The sequence below is a fragment of the Hyperolius riggenbachi genome, chromosome 10 (genome assembly GCF_040937935.1).
Source record: "Hyperolius riggenbachi isolate aHypRig1 chromosome 10, aHypRig1.pri, whole genome shotgun sequence".
Taxonomy (NCBI): domain Eukaryota; kingdom Metazoa; phylum Chordata; class Amphibia; order Anura; family Hyperoliidae; genus Hyperolius; species Hyperolius riggenbachi.
In genome coordinates this window covers 66233337-66260865 of record NC_090655.1, presented here as the reverse complement: position 1 = coordinate 66260865, position 27529 = coordinate 66233337, and the positions used below count along the sequence as shown (strand labels likewise).

At 45.0% G+C, this 27529-nt stretch overlaps 1 protein-coding gene across 2 annotated transcripts in view; it reads left to right on the top strand.

Moving 5' to 3' along the window:
• AFAP1L2 (actin filament associated protein 1 like 2) overlaps positions 1-20737 on the top strand; it is a 232300-nt gene extending 211563 nt beyond the window's left edge. For both annotated transcript variants that reach the window (XM_068257401.1, XM_068257400.1), the window contains exons 16-19: positions 742-906; positions 5950-6140; positions 14732-14854; positions 19896-20737. In XM_068257401.1, the coding sequence (XP_068113502.1) occupies positions 742-906; positions 5950-6140; positions 14732-14854; positions 19896-19922 (506 nt within the window). In that variant the 3' untranslated portion in view covers positions 19923-20737. The remainder of the gene's footprint in view (positions 1-741; positions 907-5949; positions 6141-14731; positions 14855-19895) is intronic.
• Positions 20738-27529: the final 6792 nt, after the last annotated feature.

Sequence of the window (27529 nt, the reverse complement as noted above, 5' to 3'; positions counted from 1 at the left end):
TCTTCCTGCTCAGTAAGCCAGTCCTTGTTTAGCAAAGAGTCCTTGGGCAAGACTCCCTAACACTGCTACTGCCTATAGTGTGCCCTAGGGGCTGCAGCTCAAGAACTTTGACTCAGCCTGTAGAAAAGCGCAATTTAAATGTTCTGTGGCTTGTCTTAAAGAGCTTCATGTACTGAAGTCATCAAGTTTGAAATTAGCTGTGTATTGTACAAGCTTGTGGTTACATTGATTAAAGTCTTGTGACTTTTACTGTTTGCTTTAAGGCTTCTTTACACTAATGTAATCACAAATGCAATTTCGTGCACACGTAGTGACGTATGGCAGGGTAGTTGCATTTCTGCCCAAATCAGAGGCACTAGCAATAATTATCCAGAGATGCATAAAACAGAAACTTGAATCCTGTTTATTCTATCAGTAATCGATAAGAATGAATAAATCAGATGATTTCCATTTAGAAGCAATTGCCTACAAAGCTTCCAGTATTAAATATCTATAATTGATTGTAATTTTAATAAATTTGTGGCAAAAAAAAAAATCAACCGCCTCTGTATCTAGCAGTGCAATGCTGGGTGGGGTTTTGAGAGCTTTGCACACAGATTTTACCATTAAATCTACTGAAGTTTAGGGGTGGAATTAGATCCCTCAAACAGATACCAATCAAACTATACATGTATGGGCACCTTTAAGCTCTGTGTATGTATAGACTGAGTAGATCTTACATGAAATACTTGTCCCACACAGTCGCCATCGAGACCAAGCTTGGTAAGAACCGGACAGAGGCCGAGGCGCGGAGGTTCCTGGAAGAGAAGGAGAAGCTGGAGAGAGACAGGGAGGAAATACGGGAGCTGCTGGCACAACTCCGAAAAGAGAAGCGAGAACTCAAAGAAACCATCGCCAACTGCTCTGGTAGGGTGTCTACATCATAATGTCCAGGGATGATCAATGAGATGTAAATCATTTCTCCTAACATTCAAAGTCCATGCAAATTATATGCAGTTTGAAATCAGACCAATCAGAATAACTTCCTGGCAAATTTTAGTGGTCCAAGTTTACGCTGCATATAATTTACATGAAATTTGAATGTTATTAGCGATGATCATTGAGATGCAAATCATTTCTCCTATCAATGACCTCTCTGTGTTCTAGCTAATGGGAACTTTGTAACTTGATGGTAAAAGGCTAGAGATATGTTACAACAAATCTGAACTCAAATGTACTTTTTGCAAACCAAAGCTCTGATGGAGTTCCGCTCCATACATTCTGTTTGCACGTAGCATGGTGTTCTTAGGAGGTGTTCCGCTTACTCACTGCCAAATCTGTCTCTGAAGAGCCTTGTAATGCAAGCATAAAAGGGGCCTGAATGTCAAGTGTGTGTATTGGGTTACCCTGTTTTACCAGAAGGTGATGCAAGACAATGAGGCCTAGCATACTTGACACGTCGCATTGGAAGTGCCCGATCCGACGCAGAGGCAACAGCACTTTACCGCCTGACTTTCATGGTGGAAGTAATGTAAAACAATGGGCAACTCATACCTTTTTTTAAAAGGTTAGCGGTGTGCATGCACAGAATGATGGTAATAAAATGGGGATGCACTTCCTGTCCAGCAGCGAGGTTTGTCACGGGACTAGAGGCCTCTATATGACCTGATGTACTCTGCTGCAGGGTCATATGTTTGTGGTGGGATGCCCCACCTCATCACAACGTACAAAATCACAAACATCAAGTGTAAAACCACCCTCAATAGCACAGACTCACAGCTTGACCTGGATGTAGCTGCTGGGATTTAAAGGGAACTTCAGCCTAAACAAACATACTGTCATTAAGTTATATTACTTAGATTACATTACCCATCTATTTTAATTAATATCTTACCCACCCTGTTTTAAAAGGACAGGCAAATGTTTGATTTCATGGGGGTAGCCATCTTTTTGGTTGAAAAGAGGTGAGAGGGAGCATGAGACCGTTACAACTGTCCTGTGTCCTAATCACCCCTCCCAGCTGTGCGCACTAGGCTTCAAATCTTAAATAAAAAAAACAAACTAATTTGTGCTAAAACAGCAGAATGAGAACAACATCAACAGAAATTCCATCATGCTTTGCACAGCATCAGGGGGAAAAAAGCCTGGGCAGATATCTTCTGTGCTGCTAAAAATGAGGCTTGGGTAAGAAAAACAAAGTTCTGATGCTGTGAAACTGTTAAAGAAACACCAAGCCTTTTTAGTGCTGCTGAGTAGATTTTTATTCTGGAGGTTCACTTTAACAGGGATGGTCACTGAGGGTATGAACACACTAGGCAGAATCGCATATGCATTTTCCATAGCATATAGTGGAAAACGGATAAAGTGATTCTGCCTAGTGTCTTCCTATCCTAAGATACAAATAATTCAGAGCTGATGCAGGTTTTAATGCAAATGTATGCAGTTCGAAAATGGCCCAATCAAAAACCGAAGCAACAGCCTTTGATTGGTCTGTTTTAAAGCTGTATTCAATGTATATAAACTCAGAATTAGGGCCGAGTGCTTTTTGATACATTTTCATTTTTTTAATGCTCCAATTGACATGTATTAAAATTGCTGTAAATTGTGGCAAAATATCTGCAATCTAAATTTTTCAAAAAAAATTCTCAATGTTGGCAATTTTTTGCTGTAAATCAGGAGCATTAAAGAGAAAAAAAAATGGATCAAAAAGCACTTGGCAGTATGGCACAGTCATTATATGCATCTCCTCGGCCTACTCTAGTGGCCAAGTACAGTATCTGGTAAGTCCCCACATATTGTACTGGTGTTTCTGGAATAGCCTATAACGTTGTAGCCTTTTTAACCACTTGAGGACCACAGTGGTAAACCCCCCTAAAGACCAGCCAGTTTTTTTTCATAATTTGCCACTGCAGCTTTAAGGCCAAACTGCAGGGCCGCACAACACACGAATGATTCCCCTCACCAACAGAGCTCTCTTTTTTTTTTATATTTTTCTTATAAATATTTGTTAGTTTAATATTTTTGACTATGTCTAGGGTTTTGTTTTTCCAATCCCCTCCCTCCCCCCAGCCGGCCAATCACGCGATCGGCTGTCATAGGCTTCTGCCTATAAGAGCCGATCGCTCTATTGTCACCCAGGGGGACAGCAGTGTCACACAGCTGTCACCAGTACAGCGCTGCTGCCGATCACGCCAATTGGCGTTAGGCGGTCCTGGGGCTGCTGCCACGGCCACACCCATTGGCGTGGAGCAGTCTTCGAGCAGTTAAACAATTGCATATTTAACCATTTACCGCCATCCTAACGTATTAAAACGTCATGCTTACCGCTATTAACAGCAACATGACGTTTTAATACGTCGCGCATTCCCGCCGCTGCTACCGCCGTGTGTCCGCCGCTACCGCCGCCATTACCGTCGGGATCCCGTGCTGGGCGATTGGGGAAGAGGACTGAACAGTCCTCTACCCAATCGCAGTGCCTGGAGTGAATGGACGTGACCGCGAACAGCGGCTACGTCCATTCACATAAACAGGAAATGTAACAGTTTAATAAAGTGTGTAAAAAAAAAAAAAAAAAAAGTGAACACGTCCTATGAGTGTTCACCAGCGCCATCTTGTGGCCAAAAAGTATATTACACTTACAAAATACATACATTTTCAAGTATATACACATCATTAATAAAATTACACTTCCAACCCTCCCCCCCCAAAAAAAACACTTGTAAAAAAAAAAAATCAGCTTAAAAAAAATAAATAAATAGTTACCTTAGGCCCGGTTCACACTTGCGGTTTTGCAAAAACCGCACCGGATGTCCGGACCGCACCGGAGCCGGATCGGACCTGAACCGTACGGTTCCTGTCCGGATCCGGTCCGGTTGCATACGGTTTCCGTGCGGTATGAACACGGTTGCGGTCCGGATCCGGATTCTTAAAGAGATAACAACCTGTATAAAAACAAAAAAAAATGTTGGGGTCTGGGAGGTCAGCAGAAGGGGGACCTGTGGAATCAGGCCCTCCGCTGTTTAGCACTCACCTCCACCTCCAACATGCTGCCAACATCTCCAGCTCGTGCTGCTCCACTCCAAAATGGTTGCCCATGTGTCCCCGATACAATATCGCCGCAACAATCCTCATAGGAAGTGGGGTAGAACATCCGGATTTTTTGCCAGTGTGTTGTGCGCTCTCCGGTTCTCATTGGTTTCCATTGGCCGGATGGTGCAGTCCGGCTCCGCCCCGGATACGGCTGCCGGAGGAGCCGGACCAAAAAATAGCGCATGTTGGAACGGACACCGGAGTCCGGATCCGGTCCGGACGAAACGGACACATGTGAACCCTGGCATAGACTTACATTGCTATGCCGTGCGTCCGTTTCGTCCGGCCAGCATGCGGTGCGGCTCCGGCACGGCTATTCCGGATAGCCACCGCTAATGTGAACCGGGCCTTAGGGACTCAGCTTTTTTTATTCTATATTTTATGGGGGAAAATTAATTTTAATTTATTACATAGGGGCTTGTAATTATGGCCAGAACAAACAGAAAAATAACCACTTATATTTCAAAATAATATACTGTCGCCATACATTGTGGTAGGGACATAATCTAAACGGTTTAATTATCGGGACCACTGGGCAAATAAAACGTGTTTGTTTTATCCACAGGAGAATGTTTAATTTTAAAACTATAAAGGCTGAACACTGAGAAATAATGATTTTTTTTCTGTTTTTCTCATTAAAATGCATTTAGAATAAAAAAATTCTTAGCAAAATGTACTATCCACAGAAAGCCTAATTGGTGGCGAAAAAAACGAGGTATAGATCATTTTCTTGTGATAAGTAGTAATAAAGTTATTAGGGAATAAAAGGGAGGAGCGCTGACAACTGAAAATTGCTCTGGTCCGTTAGGATAAAAACCCTTGGGGGTGAACTGGTTAAACATGTCTTTTGTACGTGATAATGGGATGTTGTTCAAATCTTCAAGCGAATTCATCTTTGTAAACCGTTTTTACAAAAGAATTTTGATACATTAAAAGTTATTATCTTGAAACTTTTGTCTGTTTAAAAATACTTTTTTTTTAACTATATATCCCTATACTTATATAGCTTATAACACAGGCAGAATTTGTACTTCACCTGTATATTAGTATCAGAGCTCAACCACAGTATATCTGTTAAAGAGTACCCGATGCATTACAAAGCTCAAAAAACACTTACCTGTCCTCTACCACTGCCTGGGCCCCTCTGGAGCATCGGGGCCACGCTTGCGAATGGCTCCAGCTTACTGCGCAGGCACAGCTGTACTTGTGCAGTAGGCCATGCTCGTGCTTGAAGAGGAGTGTGACCCGATAATCCTACTAGTGTTCCTCTCTACGAGTAACTATTCCTTAAATTTAAATTAGATCGTACTGCCCGTGGCCGAGGGGGGCGGTTAACTTAACTAGGCCATGTAACTCCACTACTTCTTCCTTCAAACCCAGGAGACAGTAACGGTGTGCATAGTTTAGACGGCGGACTGCATAGTCTATAGATTGCGTAGGAAAGTTAACCCCCTCAGCCATGGGCCATGCAATCTAATTTAAATTTTGATTACTAGTAGCTACGTACTCATAGAAAGCAACACCAGTTCCTACTGCAAAGCCCTTGTCGTTGATCTTCAGGGGTTCCACGCTCTGCATACGATAGAAGCTTCCCACACCGTCTTCCGATTCCCTCTTCTTGGGCATTAGCTTTTTGACGCCTTAGGCACACCTTGAATGTTTGTAACACAGCAGAACTTTAGAAAGCGTTTTGTCCTTCTGCTGGATAACTCCATGATTTAACACAGTGCTGCCCAACTCCTGCCTTGGAGGGCCGAGGTCCTCCTCACATTTCTGGCACAGCTCAAAGTAATTAGTGAACCACACTATCTCCTAAACACTGGCATGGAGATTGGAGTTTGACAGCAGTGATCTAACAGGTCCACCATGTCTCTGTTGCAGACAAGAGTGTCCTGGTGAGCCTGGAGGAGAGGCTGAAGAGTAAAGAGGAGGAGTGTAAGCAGCGGGAGAACCAGCGGGTGGACCTGGAGCTCAAAATTGTTGAAGTGAAAGAGAACCTCAGAAAAGCAGAACTGGGGCCCGTTACGTTGGGCACTACAGTGGACCCCGTCCTTGTAGACAGCAGCTCCAATGTAAGTACGAGCTAAGAAAAGTGATTGCAAGCTTTAGTTCCAGGTTTAAGCCTGTGTCAGTGCATAAAGATTTTCTTGACTTCATCAGTGGTAATATTATATGCACTGCCCGCCATCTGTAGAGAGACTGGTGGAGCGGTGTCAGAGCTCTCCTGAGAATGTGATTGGAAGTCAGTCCAGTCAGAATTTTTATTGCATTCCTACTACTTCTCAGAAAATACCTTTTCACAAACTATATCAATGTGTAATCTTTCTTACATTCCTTGAGGTTCAGGTTATATTTTAAATGTGGGGATTTTTAAAATGGCCATACATCAGGTGGCTTCACAGCCGATCAAACATCTGGTCCTATTATTATAATCGGATCAGATGCAAATCTGTGCCACCAAGAGCATGCTCCATTGTCAATGCAACCAATTTTGAGTCGAAATTGGTCCCATGTATCGATCGAGTGTGCGGTGGTAACAGCAAGTGATATTAGGACAAGTGACAAACATGATGAAACCTCAGATGCTGTCCCACGCAGTATACTTTACCTGTCTGTGTCAGTCGCTGGCTCTGTCCTCATACACGTGCGTAGCGTGGTTGCCAGCATATACATGGGTGCGTGTGTGACATCACACAAGTGCCCACGTTACGCCAGCAACTATGTGGGGCATGTGTATGAGGACAGAGCCAGCAGCAAACACCGACAAGTATACTGCGTGGGGCACATTTTACATTAGGGGACATGGCTGGAGGTGGTTTCACAAGGCCGGAAAGATTTCATGCTGAAATGGGCAGCCAACAGATCTCTCTCTGGTCTCTTGGTCAATCATACATTGTCTGAGGCCTAGTGCACACCGGAGCGTTTCCACTGCGGTTTGCGATCTGCTTGCGGGTGCGGATTCGCTAGGGTAATGTATTTCAATGGGCTGGTGCACACCAGAGCGGGAGGCGTTTTGCAGAAACACATACTCCCGGGCTGCTGCAGATTTTGGATTGCGGATGTGTTTCTGCCTCAATGTTAAGTATAGGAAAACCGCAAACCGCTCTGAAAAACGGCACTTCAGAGCAGTTTGACAGGCGGTTTTTGTTACAGTAGCTGTTCAGTAACAGCTTTACTGTAACAATACATGAAATCTACTACACCAAAAACGCTTCACAAAACCGCAAAATGCTAGCTGAAATGCTGCAGCAAAATAAGAAAAAGCGTTTCAAAATCTGCTAGCATTTTGCGGATCTGCTAGCGGTTTTTGGTGTGCACCAGGCCTGACTGTTTTTTGAGTTTGATATTTGAACTTAGTTATAGTGTGCTTGGTAGCATTGCTAACCACAACTTATCAATTATTCCCCAGCTGTAGACAAGTGTTTTTCAACATTTTTTTGGTGCATATACCCCTTTTAAAGCCCTGTACTCACCAAGTACCCCCCAGCATAGTAAACATTATCACAAGTACCGCTTGCCAAATATATATGTAATCCTAGTACATAATTGGTTCTAAACAATTTCCAAGCATTTATTATTGCTTTTAATTAGATAAAAATACAAATTTGGTGTTTAAATAAGATTTATAGTTTTCTAAAACTCAAAGGCCCCATTCAGACTATGTGCGTTCCTAGCAGTTTTTACAGAACGCGCACGGGCAGACTTTGCGCATAGAAACGGCTACTAATGTTTTCTAATGGCCTCTTTCACATGTGAGACGCATACGTTTCTCATCCAAATTGCTGCACGCAGTTCTGTGCATCACACACAGAAACGAACGCAATGAAAGTCTATGGATGCGTATCAAAAACGCGTACTATTGCGTATTTAGCGTACGGTTCCCTCTGTTATCATTCTTTTCTGTTTCCTGTGTGACGTGTGTGCAAAACGCAATAGAAAACTCATTTGAACGCAAGAAAACGCATACGTTTTTCAACTTGCGTTTCTTTGAATTTCTATGTGTTCTGCAAACGTTGAGTATGAACAGGGCCTTAATTTGTTATTCTTTGATAAGTATATCAAGCTTGAGTATCCCCTGGAACCATCAGAATTACCTCCTGGGGTACGCATACCACACATTGAAACCTAGGATGTAGACTATATTAATGGACTTTCTTTAATGTCTTGAAGAAAAAATAAAAACATGCATATTTTTTTCTCAAGATTTTTATTGCATAAAAAAAAAAAAAAATTACAGATTTGCCATGATACAAGAGCATCATAATGAATGTGAGAAACAGTCAACAAGTAATTGGCTACCATTTCCAGTGTAACAATCCCGATATTTCTAACCAAAAGAATATTTAAAAATTGTGCATTCTATTATCCCATAAGATAAATAAGTATAAAAAAACAAAACAAAAAAAAGTCCATTCCTTTTAGACTAACTGGATGTACTCCAATAAACTATGCTGGTAAAGCAGACAAACAATGATCGATAATGTGATAATTTTGCCCAGATCATCAAATGTATAAAAGGGATGGTCAATGAGATGTAAATAATTCTTAGCTCATGCAGAATTATGCAAATATGCAGCTTCAAAATGGACCAATCAACTGAAGCTGAGGTGGGATTTGATGGATTAATTTTCAAGATACATAATTTGCATACAAATATACATGATGCTGCCTCAAGATCAAAATTATTAGCATCTCATTGACAATCCCCAGAAACAGTGGCATAATAAAGGAGCTTGGGGCCCCAGTGCAAGTTTTACATGGGGCCCCATACACTGTAGTGACATGGAGCCCCAAAACCTACCAAGGCCAGCTGCAGTAGTCGAGAGGTGTTAGAGTAAGAACACAGTTTAATGATTACTACTATGCAATGCACATATTGAGGCAGTTACCACCAGCCTAGCACCAATGAAGAGCTAATAAGATGGATGATGGAGGTTCCCTCTGATCCAAGGGCCTCACTGCAGTGCAACTTCTGCATCCCCTATTGCTAAAGGTGCATACACACATCCAGCTTTTTCTATCAAATTGTCGTTCAGACATCCTGTACACACTGACCAAACAAAGCAGCTGTTGACTTTTTAATTTATATGTTTAACCAACTTGATAATTGACATTTAATCTAGTCCATTGTTCAACGACTTGTTTGAACATCTATTAGTTGGACAAACAACTAATGCTGCGTACACACTGGCGACTACGGTCGTTTGAAACAGCTAATTAACGATCGTTCCGCCGACAATCGGGGAAAGAATTTTATCAAACGATCATTAACACGAACGACAAAAGAACGACATCGGGAAGATGGAAATATCCAACCTGACGGATCGTATCTACCGACAACCGTTACAAAAACTATAGTGTGTACAGACATCGGCCGAGAACAATCGTTACAAGGGCCAATGCGCCTGCGTTGAATTCTGCCCAGCTTCAGTACTTCCTTTGTAGTGCGGCCGTAAAGATTGTTACATTGCTCATTTCAATTAAACTTTGTTTTCAAGTTAACAATCATATATTTGTATCTATTGTAACTCCATGTCAGTGGTTTTTTTTTTTATTTTATATAAATATGTACGCAACATATCCTTCTGATCGTTCTTTTCTGCGAGAACGATCGTTAAAATGTGTATGATGATCGCTGCATCCCATCGTTGCATTCCAATCTTTCCAATCTCGTTCGTCTGGTAACTATCGTTCCTTGCAAACGATAGTTATCGCAAGTGTGTACGTAGCATTAGTAGTTTGTACGCATGTACGGAACTAACAGTCGTTTGAACAACAGTCCAACAGATTCGCTAAGAGGATTGAGCTAACCGGCTATTATCAGTTACTCGACAGCGCGTACACACATCCAACTTCAAACGACAAGTTGTAGGGCCAGAGTTATAACACCTACGCTTACCTGGGTACTTTTGCTTAGTCACCTACACTGCGCAGAACAATGCATTCTGTGAACTAAGACCCCGGCTTTTAACTTAGCTGTAGGGATAACAGTGGTGCCTGGAGGAGTGAAATTGTGAATGCATTTGTTTGAACATTTGCATGCGAGTGTGCAAAGGGTTACTGATTTTTGCTAATTTTCTGGCCACACCCCCTTCAGCACCTCCCTTTCCTTAATAACTTATTTAATGTCCTAACTAGAGGCTATGTGCCTGGACATTTTTTTTTTTTTTATTTTTTTTTTTTTAAGTTGGACGTGTGTACATACCTTAACCTTCTGAGCGATAATCCCGAGCTGAGCTCGGGGTACGTCGCGCAGGAGGAGTTCTCAGGCCCTGGTGGGCCGATTTGCATACTTTTTTTTGTTACACGCAGCTAGCACTTTGCTAGCTGCGTGTAACTTCCGATCGCCGCCGATCCGCCGTGCAGCCCCCCCCCCCTCCCCGCCCCTTGCGCAGCCTGGCTAATCAGTGCCAGGCAGCGCTGAGGGGTGGATCGGAACTCCCTCTGACATCACGACGTCCATGACGTCTGACGTGATCCCGCCCCATCGCCATGGCGACCGAGGAAGCCCAGCAGGAAATCCCGTTCTGAACGGGATTTCCTGCTTACTCTGATCGCCGAAGGCGATCGGAGTGGGTGGGGGGATGCCGCTGCGCTGCGGCTATCATGTAGCAAGCCCAGGGCTCACTACAGGATTTAAAAAATTTAAAAAAAGTGCTGCGCCCCCTCCTGGGCGATATAATTGTATCGCCCAGAGGGTTAAAGGAGTTGTCAGGCATATATTAATAAAATAAACGCTACTTGCCGAGAGCTTCCTCCAGCCTCAAGCTCCCAAGACCTCCCTCGCCGCAGCTTTGCACGCAGCCATTTGCCGGAGCTCCGACCCGGTCCCCGGCGATGTCAGAGCGACCTGGAAGTCGCTCTATACTGCGCCATCGGCGCTGGCAATCACAGCCACGTGGGCTGGAGTGGATTTCGCAGGCGCAGTAGTTCTGCGCCTGCGCAGTCCGCTCCGGCCCACATAGCGGTGATTGACAGCGCTGATCGCGCAGGCGCAGTACAGAGCGACCTCCAGGTCGCTCTGACGTCATCGCCGGGGACCGGGTCGGAGCTCCGGAAAACTGCTGCGGGCAGAGCTGCGGCGAGGGACGTCCTGGGAGCTTGAGGCTGGAGGAAGCCCCCGGTAAGTAGCGTTTATTTTATTAATATATGCCTGACAACTCCTTTTAACCTTTTGGGGACTGATGTAGGTTGAAGTCCAACAGGTGGTGCTGCCGCCCTGACCAGATGTTGATTCATCATTCGCGCTAACGAACCATCCCGGCGCAATCGTGCGCACTGGAGAGGAGAGTAAGCTGTCATATGACAGCTGACATCTCTCCTCAGTGATCAGCAGCTGTCGCGTATGGCTGCTGATCACTACGATCGCCGGCGGATCTTAGTGATCACTTTGACAGCTGCGGCGGTAAGGGGGAAAGAGGAGGATCCACTCACCTCCCTGCCATCTCCACAACGATCAGCGCGCTCCCCACCGCTCTGGCCGGCATCTCCACTCCTGACGTCAGGGCAGGGTCCCGGCTTAATGACGTCATCAAGACACAACCCGGAATTGAGTGGCAGTATGAGCAGAGATGCCGGCCGGAGCAGAGGGGTCCGCTGCGGCTCGTCGCTGGAGTCTGGAAGGTGAGTGAAAGCAGCTGCTGAACGGGGGACACAGCCCAGCAAGACCCTGCAGGGATCTGGCTGCCCTAACCCCCAAAACGCACCTCCCTTCAGCAAAAATGCCTGGTCCTTGAGGGTGGTTAGGCAGCCGGTCCCGAAAGGTTTAAGCCAGTGTTCCCCAACCTGTCCTTAAGACCCACCAACAGTGCATGTTTTGTGGAAATCCAGAGGTAGTTAATCAGCTCTGCTGAGACACTAATTACCTCACCTGTGCATGTTTGTGGTTTCCTGCAAAACATGTACTGTTGGAGAACCATACATTAAAGCGGATCCGAGATGAAAAATTAACTAGAACAAGTAACTTGTCTTTTATATCTTATCTAAAGTTTAGATAGTTTACACAGCAAATCTAACAACAGCTTCAATAGAATATGATTATTTCTGTGATAGAGGTAGGCTTATCTGCATCTTGAGCACTCAGCCTGTGAAAAAAAAACCTAATTCCACCCCCCCCCCCCCCTCCTCTGAAATCTCTGGCTAGTAATACCTCCCCCTCCAGGGGCAAACACAGGATTTTTAAGGGGGGGGGGGGGGATTCCTGAAAGGTCCGGAAGCACTTATGTCCCCGAGTGCTTCTGAATACAGGTGGCTCCATACTGCCCATGCACAAAAGTGCGCTGGCGTATTATGAGGCTGCCTGTCTTTGGAAGTACTCAAGGACACGAGTGTTTCTGAGGGCTTCTGGTAGCAACAAATTTGAACGGGGGACAGCGCTGGAACAACTCCCCGAGAGAGGAACGGGAGATAGACTTAGTTTGGACAAGTGGAATATGCCACATAGTGTCACATAGCGCAAGCGATACCCATATGATGCAGAGATACATGCATCTGTGGAAGATGGCGGCGCTATATAAATACTAAATAATAAATAATAATAATAATAAGCCTCACCAGGATTGCACTTTTATTTAGCTTTCCTGTATGACAAGACGACACAAACACCCAGCACTAGGGAAAGAGGGAAACAAAGGTGAATGAGGGAGGGCTGGTGCACACCAAGAGGGCTTCTGAGCGTTTTTCAAATCGACAGTGATTTGGAAAGCGCTTGGCTAATGTTACCCTATGAGGGTGTTCTCACAGCAGCGTGGTGATTTTTTCAAAATCGCAGGTATACTGCATGCAAGCATTTTTTTGAGCAATTCATTCAGAAATCGCTCTGAAAATCGCTTCACAAAATTGCACTCACTAATTGCTAGCAATTGCTATTGTGATTTTGGCGTGCATTAGCCCAGTAAGAGGAGGAGTGGAGAGAGACTGAGAATAGCCTGAGATTGAGCAGAGAGCTTATCTGTATTGCAGTCCCACATCACACAGAGGCTACTTGCCTGTAATAGGACTCATGTCCCTGCCAGTCCCTCACACAAGTCAGAAAGCAGCCCTCCTGGAGTCTCGGGACTGTCAAAAACTTTTCACCTTGTTTAACACCTTATCCACACATGCAGTCATTATAACAATGGGGAGAGACCAGACAGATGTTTGCCCATGGACCCTCCAGGCAAGCTCTGCATCATGCTCTAATTGCACTTTTATCAGCTAGCCTAGTGTTTCACCTGAATACACCAGACACAAATCTCTGAATGAAAGGCTACCTGGAGGGAGTTTGCCCCCCTTCCAGCCAGCACTAGGGGAAGGAGGAAAACAATAGTGAATGCAGAGAGAGTATCTGTATTGCAGTCCCACATCACACAGGCTACTTGCCTGTAATGTGTCTCTTGCCTGTAATGTGTCCCTGCCAGCCAAATCCAAAAAAGCTTTATTGGCAGGACCAAATACATTTAGCATTGCCAAAGCAAAAACAAAACATTAACAACATAGTATGGGGATTGTGGGAATAGGGGAATGATATAGGTATACCGTCCATAGGGGTGTGGAGGAAGTAAGGGATGGTCAGCCTCTCACACAAGCTGCAGGCAGCCCTCCTGGAGTTTAGGGACTGTCAAAACTTTTCAACCTGTGAAATACCTTTTGTAGCTGTCTACATGCAGTCTTTACAATAGTGAAAGAGCTGAGTTTTTCCCACAGTCCCTGCAGCCTTTACCAGCTTGCCCGCATCAGCAATTTCAGGAATTTTTTTTTTTTAAAGGTACAGGAGTCTCAGGGGGGTGTTCCATACATCCGGAACCCCCGTCCTCCTGCCCAGACTGAGCTCCAATGAGCCCTTGCTACTGTCTGAAAATGCCTTGGCTCTCTGAAAACCTGTGGGCGTGGCTTGTTTACTTTATAGGGAATTCGATTATTAACCCTCCTGGCAGTCAATTAAAACTGCCAGGGGGCAGCGCAGCACTTTTTTTTTTTAAATCATGCAGCTAGCCTAGCGCTAGCTACATGACAGCCGCTGTGCAGCGGCATCCCTCCCCCCCCCCCCCCCCCCCCTCTTCGATCGCTTCCGGCAATCAAGCCCGGCCGAAAATCCCGTTCTGAATAGGATTTCCATTAGGGCTTCCCCGTCGGCATGGCGACAGGCGGGGTGACGTCATCGACGTCGTGACGTCAAAGGGAGTCCCGATCCACCCTTCAGCGCTGCCTGGCACTGATTGGCCAGGCAGCGCATGGGGTCTGGGTGGGGGGTGGGGGGGCGGCAGCGATCGGGCAGTACACGCAGTTAGCAAAGTGCTAGCTGCGTTTACAAAAAAAAATTATGCAAATCGGCCCAGCAGGGCCTGAGAAATCCTCCTGCGAAGCATAGCCCGAGCTCAGCTTGGGCTTACCGCAAGGAAGGTTAAAACAAAAACAAAGTATTTAGCTTGAGGAATGCCCTGTAAACATTAGGAAAGGAACACAATTATGCAGTGAGTAAAAGTTCATCTCAGATCTACTTAAATCCATTATTGCTTTCAGGGCGGTGGCTTAGATTGTGCTGGCCCTTAGAACAATGTGTACATAAAGTGTGAGAGGATCAATGCACCACCAGTTTTGCCAGGTTCTGGGGTTGTAGAATTATCCTACTAAGATTAGCCAAAAGTGGTTCCTATTATCTATAACATTTGTTTTTCTTTTTTAGGTTAAGAGCTATAGCCCAAGCCATATCCCAGACTCCTCACCAATCAATTCAGCAATGGCGCTGAAGAGTAGACCATTGTCCATTATGACCACTGGCAAAGGCACCGTCCTACAGAAAGCCAAGGTAAGAGCACTAGAAGCAGAAGGAGGGAATGTGGTTATCAGTTTATATAACGATGTTTATAAAAAGCGCAGGTCAAAAAAAAGGTGCCCAGAAAATCCAATAGTATAATATTGTACTTTAAAGTGGGGGGAGGGGAAATTGTAAAAGATCAGTATGAATTGCCCATATTTTACTACAGCTAAACCTATTCTCACACTGAACCTTCCCACTACGCAGGCACCCAAAAATTTCCCCTGCTTACCACTGATTCAATGGGCCTTCAAAAATATGGCCGGCGTATCACCATCCATATGTATAGCATAAGCCATATCTTAGAATGGGGTGAAAATATTGCATTATTGATCAGGTCCCACTCTAAGCACATGTAATTAGAAATACGTTTGAAAGGAAAACTAAGGTGAGAAAAAGAAACTCTTCACTCACGGCTTTTTCCAGCCCCTTGAAGTCCATCAGGTCCCATGATGAGGCTCAGTTCTCCTTCAGCAAGCTGCTTCTAAACGTTTTGGAAGCTCACAACCCATGCAGAGTTGTGGGTCCACGTCCAGCGTAATCATGCTCCCGTCACTATTTTTTCCTCACCTCGGCTTTCCTTTAAAGCAACACTGAAGCGGAAAAAAAAAAACACGTATATAATGATTGAGTTGTGTAGTATGGATAATTATTAGAACATTAGTAGCAAAGAAAATAGTGTCTTTCAGTTATATAGGTTTTTATAACATTGCATCATTCTCTAATATTTGCAGTTTACACATTGCACTCAGCATTTTAAATGGTTTTACAGAGCAGGCTAATGAACTTTGAGGGCCCATTTCCACTATCGCGAATTCGCATGCGTTTTTCGCATGCAAATTCGCATAGCAATACACGTGAATGGGACGGTTTCCACTTGTCAGGATTCTTTTGCGTTTTTCTGTGCAGAAAAAAAAAAAAAAAAATCGCATGGCAGAGCCATCAGAATTTGCATATCGCATACGAATCGCATACAATGTATTTAATAGGAAATTCGCATGAGGTTTGGTTATGCGAATTTTCGTGCGAATTCTCATGAAAATTCGCATAGACACAATGGAAAAGCACACCAGCACTGCCATGGTTAAATTCGCATACATCGTCTTCCATGCGAATTTTCATGCGAATCCGCATGCGAATTTTTACCGCGGCGATTCGCACCGCACAAGTGGAAATGCAGCCTTAAACTTTCCTTAGCAGAAAAAAAAATATATGGTGACAGACACTTGAAATTATAAGCTTCAGAAGACAGATCTCTCTGCAACTTTGAAAGTCTGAGAGCTCAGTGAAGCTTGTTTGCATAGATAGCTGGAGTTTTGTAAAGGTGCGTACACACGCACTACGGCCGTCAATGATGGGTCTGTCAGACCCTCCCACTGGGCGGACATTCAGGCGACAGTAGCGCGTGTGTATACGCTGTCGGCGGACTGATAAGGCTGTTTCTCAACGATTCGCTCAGCGGATCGTTCAGAAACAGCCTTATCAGTTCGCCGACAGCGTATACACACGCGCTGTCAAGGGGACAGAGGGAGCTGTGGGCATGAGGACTGCTGCCCATACATGCCTGCTCCATCCATTCGTACAAAAGACTTTACCTCAGGTATTGCTCTAAGGAATTGAAGATGGCAGCTTGTACTTCAGGTTCCTTTTAAGCAAATCCAGTTGCCTGGCTGTCATGCCTTCAATTTTGACTGTCCAATCACGGACATGGCAATAGCCCTGGTCTGAGGGGGGATTCTGGGCAGCCCCCCCATGAATACTATAATAGGTGGGCAACTGGCATAGTTACTAGACAATGAAGATGGCAGCCTCTGTATTCCTCTCACTTCAGGTTCCTTTTAATGGAACTAAACCCTTTTCTGGAAGGGAAGGAATGAGATGCAAATCCTTTCAAACTGATACAAATCCTTTTACTTACTTTAATGCAAATTTACACAACTTGCAACTGGCCAATCAAATGCCGCAAAATTTGGTTTGTTTTCAAGCTGCATACATTAGCATAAAATCTGCATGAACTTGGAATGATTTGCATCTCATTCACCACACGTACTCATCTTAGAAGCAAATTAACCTTCCTGGCGGTAAGCCCGAGCTGAGCTCGGGCTATGCCGCCGGAAGGCACTGCTCAGGCCCCGCTGGGCCGATTTGCATATTTTTTTTGCTGCACGCAGCTAGCACTTTGCTAGCTGCGTGCAGTGCCCGATCGCCGCCGCTACCCGCCGATCCGTCGCGCCGCAGCCGCCCCCCCCCCCCCCCCCCCGACCCCGTGCGCTGCCTGGCCAATCAGTGCCAGGCAGCTCTATGGGGTGGTCGGTGACGTCATCCCGCCCCGTCGTCATGGCGACGGGGGAAGCCCTCCAGGAGATCCCGTTCTTTGAACGGGATCTCCTGATCGCCGGCGGCGATCAGAGGGGCTGGGGGGATGCCGCTGAGCAGCGGCTATCATGTAGCGAGACTTTGTCTCGCTACATGAAAAAAAAAAAAAAAAAAAAAAGATTTGCTGCCCCCTGGCGATTTTTTTTAGCAAACCGCCAGGAGGGTTAAATGAAGTTTGGAATTGGGGCAACAAAAATCACTAAGAACTGATTGGCTCGATTGCAAGCTATATACAATGTTCACGATCTTTACACACAAGCCAGAATTCATAAGCTCTTACTTACCATCTCTATTCAAAACTCATGGAGAACGTGTGATTTGCTGGTCACAGCCATGTGTCACTTCTGTCTCATTTAAAGGACACCAAGTGAAAGGAAAATAGGTGTTAGGAGTAACTACCGTATATACTCAAATGCAAGTCGACCTTGTATATAATTCGACTTCAATATTCAACCCTCTTAAGCTGGAATTTTTTTATTGACTCAAGTATAAGTCTACCCAGCAAAGTTAGTGGCTGCACTTTGTGCTCAGGAGAGGTTAATGACTGCACTGCATACAGTATTGCAGCCATTAATGTACAGGTTGAACTCCAGGCCTGGAAGGCCAGGTCCATGCCAGTGTTTAGGATGGAGTGAGAAAGAGGAATGTGTTCTAATTCATGGACCACATCTTTCCTGTATCAGACCCATCAATTCATTTGAGCTGTGTCAAAAATTAGTGAGGCCCTTGGCCCTTGTAGGACTGGTTTGACATCCCTGCATTAAAGGGGAACTGAAGAGAGAGGCATATGGAGGCTGCCATGTTTATTTCCTTTTAAGCAATATCAGTTGCCTGGCAGCCCTGCTGATCCTCTGCCTCTAATACTATTAGCCATAGCCCCTGAACAAGCATGCAGCAGATCAGGTGTTTCAGACTTTAAAGTCAGATCTGACAAGACTAGCTGCATGCTTGTTTCTGGTGTTATTCAGATACTACTGCAGAGAAATAGAACAGCAGGGCTGCCAGGCAACTGGTATTGATTAAAAGGAAATAAATATGGCAGCCTCCGTATACCTCTTACTTCAGTTCTCCTTTAACCCCTCCTGTCCCTTAAAGGGAAGGTTCACGATTTATTAAAAAAATAGAAATATGAATCCACTTACCTGGGGCTTCCTCCAGCCCGTGGTAGGCAGGACGTGCCCTCGGCGCCGCTCCGCAGGCTCCCAGTCTCCACCGGTGGCTGCGCCTGCGCAGTACAGCCCGGAGGATGTTTGATGACGTCCGCGCGCCCGCGTGAGGCACATTTTGGAGCGCAGAGAGCCCGACCTGGCAGCCGGGTGCGCCACCGGAGACCAGGAGCCTGCGCAGCAGCGCCGAGGGCACGACCTGCCTGCCACGGGCTGGAGGAAGCCCCAGGTAAGTGGATTCGCATTTTTATATATATATTTTTTTAATGCACCGTGAACCTTCCCTTTAACCTCCTTGGCGGTATTGACGAGCCCAGCTAGTCAACCGCCGGAGAGCACCATTCAGGCCCCACTGGGCCGATTTAGTATATACAGTACTTACAGCATGCAAGACATCTGTAGCTAGGACAGCCAGATTCTCAGCCAATACAGCAAATGCATATACAGTTATCCCCCATCCCCCAACAAAGGTTAGGTGCAATCCGGATTAATAAATTCCATTGTGAAACAAGTGCATTGTTCACACGCTGGAAGCAACTTGCTTGTGTGCCGAGTGTCCTCCCTTTCCATTGAACAGCACATACAGCTTGGCTATGTCTGTATAAGGGAGACAGTTCAGGGAACAATCACTAAAGGACAACTGAAGCAAGAAGAATATGGAGGCTGTCGTATGCATTTCCTGTGAAACAATACCAGTTGCCTGGCAGCCCTGTTGGTCTATTTGGTTGCATTAGTGTCCAAATCGCACCAGAAACGAGCATGCAGCGAATCTTGTCAAATCTAACAATGCCAGACACCTGATCTGCTGCATGCTTGTTCAGGGGCTATGGCTAAAAGTACTAGCGGCAGAGGATCAGCAGGCTAGCCAGGCAACTGGTATTTCTTAAAAGTAAATGAATATGGCAGCCTCCATATACCTCTCGCTCAGTTGTCATTGATGGTGCCCACTAGTGATATAATCTTAATTGTGCAATGTTACAATATGAGTGATTGCCTTAAAGTGTACCAGAGCTGTGGGAATAAAGATTTGGTACTCACCCCCCGCTTCCCCTCAGCAGCATAAACACTTATAAGTCGCTCGCCGACCTCCCGCTGTCTGCCTTTCAGCCCTGGTAACTGGCTCAGTCATGTCAGTCCAGGTCTGCTGCGCATGCTTGGGAGGTCCGCACATGCGCAGAAGCCCCAGACTGGACCCCACTGATCGCAGCTAAACGGCAGACTGTGGGAGGGCACCGTGGGACTCGCAAGTGTTTATGCTGCTGAGGGGAAGCCGCGGGTGAGTATCAAATCTTTTTCCCACTGGCTTACTTGAAGTATCCATTCATAGTATATGCTCTGTTTATCAAATACACATCCTGCCAGGTGTGATTGGGCCATTTTCAAGCCGTATACAATTTGCATGCAATGAATCATTAGCAGCTCACTGACCCGCTCTAGTCAGGCAGGAAGCCCTTGATGTGAACTCTCATGATTTTTTTTTTTCTTTCTAGGAATGGGAGAAGAAAGGAGCGAGCTAGAAAGGCAGTGACACCTCCATAACAGACTTGCACTTATTTATGGGATGTCAGGGCCCCGCCCCTTCCTGATGGAGAACCAGCAACCCTCCCTCCTCCAGCCAATGTGGAGGGCTCTACTTATGTTGCACAGGATGGCGCTCTGAGAGACCAAAGCCAAGGCATAATTACCACTAGCCTGCCCCCTTGTGGCTGTAGAGACTGATTACAGCAAGCCACAGTGTCGGCTGGACATGGACCAATCCTGGGCCTTCAGTACAGCAATCATGATGACCCACCGCCTCCCAGAATGCAGTTCACCTCTCCACAACCTGACCTGCTTTATTTTGACCTCGGCAAACAAATACAAAGTCACATTTATCTTTTTCTAAAATCCAGCGACTCAGAGCCTTGTTACGTCCTGGAAAAGGGGTCTGATAAGAACAGGAGCTGCAGGGTGACAAGAGACAGAAAGTGTCAAATTGTGTGAGGGAAATGTAGGCAGTAACCAGACATTTGCAAGTTAATCTAAAGACTGTATTTTTTCCTTCTTTTTTTACAAACATTTGGAGCACAATCACTAATGACAACAATCCTGGGTACACATGAGACCGATTCCCCACAAGCATCAGATGCACAGAAGGGAACCGCCACCTATTCATTCTCATCCTTCCATTCTTGCCTCATGGGATGTGCATTATAGACTGTCACCAAGAGAGAGAAACGAAACCAGGTCGGGCACCCATCACTCCTGTGCCAGGGAGAGTTTCCGGTCTCTGTGCTTGACAGTAATTTTTTATTTAGGATTTAAAAATAAACTTCAATCTATAAATTTAAAAGGATTTTGGTATTTTGCGTTTTTGTTTTCAATGAGAAGAATCAGGCTTAGAATCATATGTTGTGGAAACGAGCCCCCAGTTAAAGGACAACTGTAACAAGAGGGATGTGGAAGCAGACAATGCAAATTGCCTGGCTGTCCCGCTGCTCCTCTGCCTCTAATACTTTTAGTCCTATACCCTGAACAAGCATGCAGGTCAGATGTTTCTGATTGAAGTCTGACTGAATCACACACCTGAAACAAGCATGCAGCTAATCCAGACACTACTGCAGCTAAAGAGATCAGCAGGACAGCCAGGCAACTGGTATTGCTTAAAAGGAAATAAATATGGCAGCCTCCATATCCCTCTCACTACAGTTGTCCTTTAAGTTATGGACAACCAAAAACATTTTGCCTGGGCAGTATGGTGGATAAGTAGTTAACACTCCTACCTTGCAGTTATAGAAGGGTAGTGAAGTGGACAGTGTGTGTATATGCAGTATGCACACGGTAAGAGTGCATCACCTATACTTAGAGTAAGTTTAGCATATACGTGTTAATGGAGCATTGGGGGGTGTAATGGGTTATGTACAATGCATAGGTAAATGTATAGTACAAAGTGTGTATGTTAATTACTGTGGTAAGAGTGGGCATATGAGTGCAGCAGTTGGTGGGGACTGTTATATCACAGTACAGTGCATGGGTAAGTGTACAGTGTTATGAGTTTACAGCACTTAAACCAGGACTGAAGATTCACTAAAACAGAGTTTCACTTACCTGGGGCTTCAGCCAGCCCCTTGCAGCTGTCCTCTCCCAACTCGGTCCTCAACTATCCTCCGCTCTCCCACCATGGATGGCTACGTATGTATGTAGGCTGCACTCGGCTTTGTGTTAGAAAAGGGGACAGAGAGGGAAGAAGAAGAGATCTTTCCAAAAAAGTTATCTCAGCAAACTCCCAAGACAAAAAACACAGGCAACCATAACATATGTACATGAGAAAGGATGGTATTTTTTAGAGGGGAAGAGGCTCTGACCAAGGGGTGAGGGGGCTTGTGGTTCGTTGTTTAATTCAGACACTACTGCAGCCAAATAGATCAGCAGAACAGCCAGGCACCTGGTATTGTTTAAAAGGAAATAAATATGGCAGGCTCCATATCCCTCTCACCACATGTTCCCTTTAAGTAAACGGCAGGGAACACACTTGACTGTTTTGTGCACGTTTTCTGCACAAAAACTGAGAATTCATGTTAATCAATGGTCTAGTTCACACTTGCTGTGTTGTTCGCGCGCAGAAAAAAACCTGACATTCTGCATCATGACTCTGCACATTTTGTCAGATTTCTCTATCAATTACATCAGCTGCTGTGAAAAAAACATGCATGTTTTCCTGCATAGAAACACTTGGTGTGCAGGAAAACGTGTGCAGAGAACTGAAAGACAAGTGTGTTCCCTGCCTACAGATCATGTGTATAGGGTCTAGGTAAATATGCAGCAAGCTGGATGCTACATGGACCTCGGCCTAAAAGGTTTGGGCACCCCTGCTTTACAGAGTGCCAGAAAGTGTTATCTCCATGCATACATACACTGTGCACTTACCCAAACTCACACATACCTCTGTACACAACCTCCCCTGGCCCCCCCCTTCCATTGTTCACACATGCACTTCTCACTTTACTCCTACACGCTATACTTTTTACAACAACAAATGCTATATACATGATCTGCACACTTACCCATGCACTGTACACACATTCACTGTCACTAACACATACTTTACACATATACACACTACACTTACATACTTGTGACAACTGGCCCTTAGTTTTAAACATGTCACATGCGGTTTTACAACAATATAAATACTTTTTTTAGTAAGTGCAATGTGACAATCAGCTCTGGGCTCTAAATGAATTGCAGATTTGTGGCACACTGCATGCCCTGAAGAGAATGAGCCTCAGAAGACTGAAAGTGGGGCCATATACTGAGCAGAAGATAAAAGTACATGGATGTAGGTTATATGCTGCAGAGTGTAGACACTGCACTGGTATTGGGTCAAAATGGAACAGTCCTCAGAGAAGCACTATATCCCATAAAAAAAAAAAAGTTAAAAAAAAAGCATTTTTTTTTTTAATCAGACACCCCCCCCCCCCTTTCCCGCGCCAGCCAGCTAGCCAATGACAGCAATCGGCTGTCATAGGCATCAGCCAATCACTCCTGTGCCTCCAGAGGGGACAGTCGAGTGACATGGCTGTCCCCAGTACAGTGTTGCCTTAGACGGCAAAACCGCTCTCTATTTACAATGTACAGCGCTGCGATCTAACCGTTTCCTAGCGGCGATTGCCACTGGGAGACTGATTATGGTGCAAGGCTCCGTCATTGAAGCGGAGATGCGCACGCAATCTCTTGCAAAAACACTCCCCCAGGACTTGACGCCAAACAGCGTTAGGCGCTCCTGGGGGGCCCATCGGTGAGACGTGGTCATTAGGAGGTTAAAGGGTAAATGAATGTAAGCGTGAGGGGCCAAACACACACAGATTGTTACATGATGTAGCAAAGCTATAGATTCTTCTCAGATTCAGAGAGGAATTGATTCCTACAACAAACAGCAGCACGTTGATGTACAACAGATTCCAGCAGGAAATCAATTAACAACCAAACCACAATGCTACACTGCTCAATGCAGTACAATGCTATGGAGCCGCCAATCTATATACACACACACACACACACACACACACACACACACACGTTTTAAATGATGGTTTTTATTATTTAGTGAGAAAAAAAAAAAAGACTCCAAATCTACATGGCCCTGTGTGAAAAAAGTGATTGCCCCCCTTGTTAAAAAAAATAACTGTGGTTTATCACACCTGAGTTCAATTTCTGTAGTCACCCCCAGGCCTGATTACTGCCACACCTGGTTCAATCAAGAAATCACTTAAATAGGAGCTGACACAAAGAAGTAGACCAAAAGCACATCAAAAGCTAGACATCATGCCAAGATCCAAAGAAATTCAGGAACAAATGAGAACAAAAGTAATTGAGATCTATCAGTCTGGTAAAGGTTATAAAGCCATTTCTAAAGCTTTGGGACTCCAGCGAACCACAGTGAGAGCCATTATCCACAAACGGCAAAAACATGGAACAGTGATGAACCTTCCCAGGAGTGGCCGGCCAACCAAAATTTACCCCAAGAGCGCAGAGAAAACTCATCCGAGAGGCCACAAAAGACCCCAGGACAACATCTAAAGAACTGCAGGCCTCACTTGCCTCAATTAAGGTCAGTGTTCACGACTCCACCATAAGAAAGAGACTGGGCAAAAAACGGCCTGCATGGCAGATATCCAAGGCGCAAACCACTTTTAAGCAAAAAGAACATTAAGGCTCGTCTCAATTTTGCTAAAAAAAAGCATCTCAATGATTGCCAATGATTTTCACTTTTGGTAAAATACCTTGTGGACCGACGAGACAAAAGTTGAACTTTTTGGAAGGTGCGTGTCCCGTTACATCTGGCATAGAAGTAACACAGCATTTCAGCAAAAGAACATCATACCAACAGTAAAATATGGTGGTGGTAGTGTGATGGTCTGGGGTTGTTTTGCTGCTTCAGGACCTGGAAGGCTTGCGGTGATAGATGGAACCATGAATTCTACTGTCTACCAAAAAATCCTGAAGGAGAATGTCCGGCCATCTGTTCGTCAACTCAAGCTGAAGCGATCTTGGGTGCTGCAGCAGGACAATGACCCAAAACAGACCAGCAAATCCACCTCTGAATGGCTGAAGAAAAACAAAATGAAGACTTTGGAGTGGCCTAGTCAAAGTCCTGACCTGAATCCTATTGAGATGTTGCGGCATGACCTTAAAAAAGGCGGTTCATGCTAGAAAACCCTCAAATAAAGCTGAATTACAATTCTGCACAGATGAGTGGGCCAAAATTCCTCCAGAGCGCTGTAAGAGACTCGTTGCAAGTTATCGCAAACACTTGATTGCAGTTATTGCTGCTAAGGGAGGCCCAACCAGTTATTAGGTTCAGGGGGCAATTTCTTTTTCACACAGGGCCATGTAGGTTTGGAGTTTTTTTTTTTCACACTAAATAATAAAAAAACATTTAAAACTGCATTTTGTGTTCAATTATGTTATCTTTGACTAATAGTTAACGGTTTTTGATGAGCAAAAACATTTAAGTGTGACAAACATGAAAAAGAATAAGAAATCAGGAAGGGGGCAAATAGTTATATATAAGATGAACACTCCTTGCCAGATGAACATCTGCAAGGAGTTTGTATGTTCTCCCCATGTCTGTGTGGGTTTCCTCCAGGCACTCAAGTTTCCTCCCACATCCCCAAAAAACATACAGATAAGTTAACTGTCTTCCCCCTAAAATTGTCCCTAGACTATGATACATACACTACATGATACATACTTTGTACAAATTACTATGGTAGGGATCAGATTGTTAGCCCTTCTGAGGGACAATTCGTGACAAGACAATATACGCTGTATAGCGCTGCGTAATATGTCAGCACTATACAAATAAATAAAAAATAAATGGTTAACCTATTAGTTACAGTGCAAGGTGAAAAAGTAAACCGTGTACCAAAAATACATCGAAAGGTAGCAGAATTTCACAGGAATCACACAGCTGACATGTTTCGGACGTCTACTCCTCAATCATAGCTATGATTAAGGACTAGATGTCTGAAACATGTCAGTTGTAGGATTCCTGTGGATTTTTGGATACGTCCAACAATAAAGCAGTCTTTGTGGATAATGTGGACCTTCTCCTTCCTGGATTCACTGCCTATAGACTTTATGAGGTGAAGCAGTATACACACAGACACGTCCGTACCAAAAATACAATTGTATTTCATAATCTGATATCATTTCTAGGGATATCGCAAACATGAAATTTTCGATTCAAATTTCGATTGCCGCAAACATCCGCAAACCACCATAGACTTCAATGGCCAGGCAAATTTTAAAACCTATAGGGGCTGTTTCTGGCCACAAAATTGATGAAAAAGTTGTTTCAAGGGGCCCAACACCTGGAAGGTGGCATGCTGGAGGGGGATCCATGGCAAAAGTCCCCCCAAAAATTACATAGTTGAAGCAGAGTTGTGTTTTAATTTCTACATTTGTGGAATAAAGTGCTGCTTTAAAATGTCCAGCAGGTGTACATGTTGATCAGGTAGTGTAAGGGTTAGGCTCAGTTCACACTGACAGACCAAACGCTGCGTTTACTGCACACAACCACAAAGAGCCTTAGTTTATGAAGTGCGCCCAGTAATGCGGCAGAAAAAAAAAAGAAAAGAAAAAAAGCCTCAGCTCAGCAGAGCCTGTCCTAGCACCAAGGTCACACAGATACTCATTGATGGCTCGTTCTTGTTCAAAAATCATGAGCATGGAATTCCAGAGAGTCTGGCTGTCACAAATTAAGCACCGCATTGGCATGTTTTGAAGCTGAATCTCAGCAAGATGCGCCTTGGCCGTGTATGAACGTCTGAAATGGGCCTTCCTGAAGTGAAACCTTCCTGGACTGCCTGAGGATATCCTGAAGCCCTGGGGGCTTTTGTCTTACAGACAAAGCGTTGGACAGTAAGACTGAAAACATGTGCCATGCAGGACACCTGTTAACTTGCCCGATTACAGTGCTGCCAACAGATTGCATCCGTTGTCACACACCACTTTTCCGATCTCCAGTTAGTGCGGGGTCAGTCACTGATCGACCTGTGACTTCAGAGCTGACAGGAGTACTTGTCAAGTGTGATTCTCAGATTTCAGGCAAGTCATCCCCAAGCAGTGGGGGACACAGCCAGCAGTGGGCCCCTGTGCAAAATTGCAATTGTGGGCCCCTACGACCTGCGGCAAAAAATGGGTGTGGCTACAACCTGCGGCGCGCTCAAATAGGTGTGGATAGAACCTGCGGCGCGTAGCGACGCGACAAAAAATGGGCGTGGCAATGACCGGATGAGGGCGGAGCTAACTGTAATTTAAAGCGAACCCGGGGTGAGGGTTTATTTCCTTTTAAACAATACTAGTTGCCTGGCGGCCCTGCTGATCTATTTGGCTGCAGTAATAAACTGAATTACACCAGCAACAAGCATGCAGCTAATAATCTCAGTTCTGACAATATTGTCAGAAACCCCTGACCTGCTGCATGCTTGTTCAGGGTCTATGGTTGAAAGAATAAGGAGGCAGAGGACCAGCACGGCAGCCAGGCAACTGGTATTGCTTAAAAGGAGAGAAATATGGCAGTCTCAAGATTATTCTCACCTCAGGTTCCCTTGAAAAGTGCAACGCAAAGACAGTGGGCCCAAGTTTTGGTGACCCTTTCCCCAGAAAATTCACATAATTGTGCAGGTTTTCTCAAGAAAATAATCATCATGTCGGCAGCTATGCCCAGAAAATACGTGCAATCATGTCGGCAGCTATGCCCAGAAAATACGTGCAATCATGTCGGCAGCTATGCCCAGAAAATACGTGCAATCAAGTCGGCAGATATGCCCAGAAAATACGTGCAATCAAGTCGGCAGATATGCCCAGAAAATACATGCAATCATGTGGCAGACCTGCCCAGAACATACACCTGCTAATATAAATAAAAAAACAAAAACATTTACTCACCTGCATCAGCAGACCTCCTGTCCCAGCCTCCATCCAGCGCGCAGCTCCCATGGGTTGTTGGGTGGATAGGTAGCCTGGTGGGTGGATAGGTAGCCTGGTGGGTGGATAGGTAGGTAGCCTTTAGCCGGGTGGGTAGGTAGCCTGGTGGGTGGGTAGGTAGGTACCCGGGTGGGTGGCTGGTTAGCTGGGT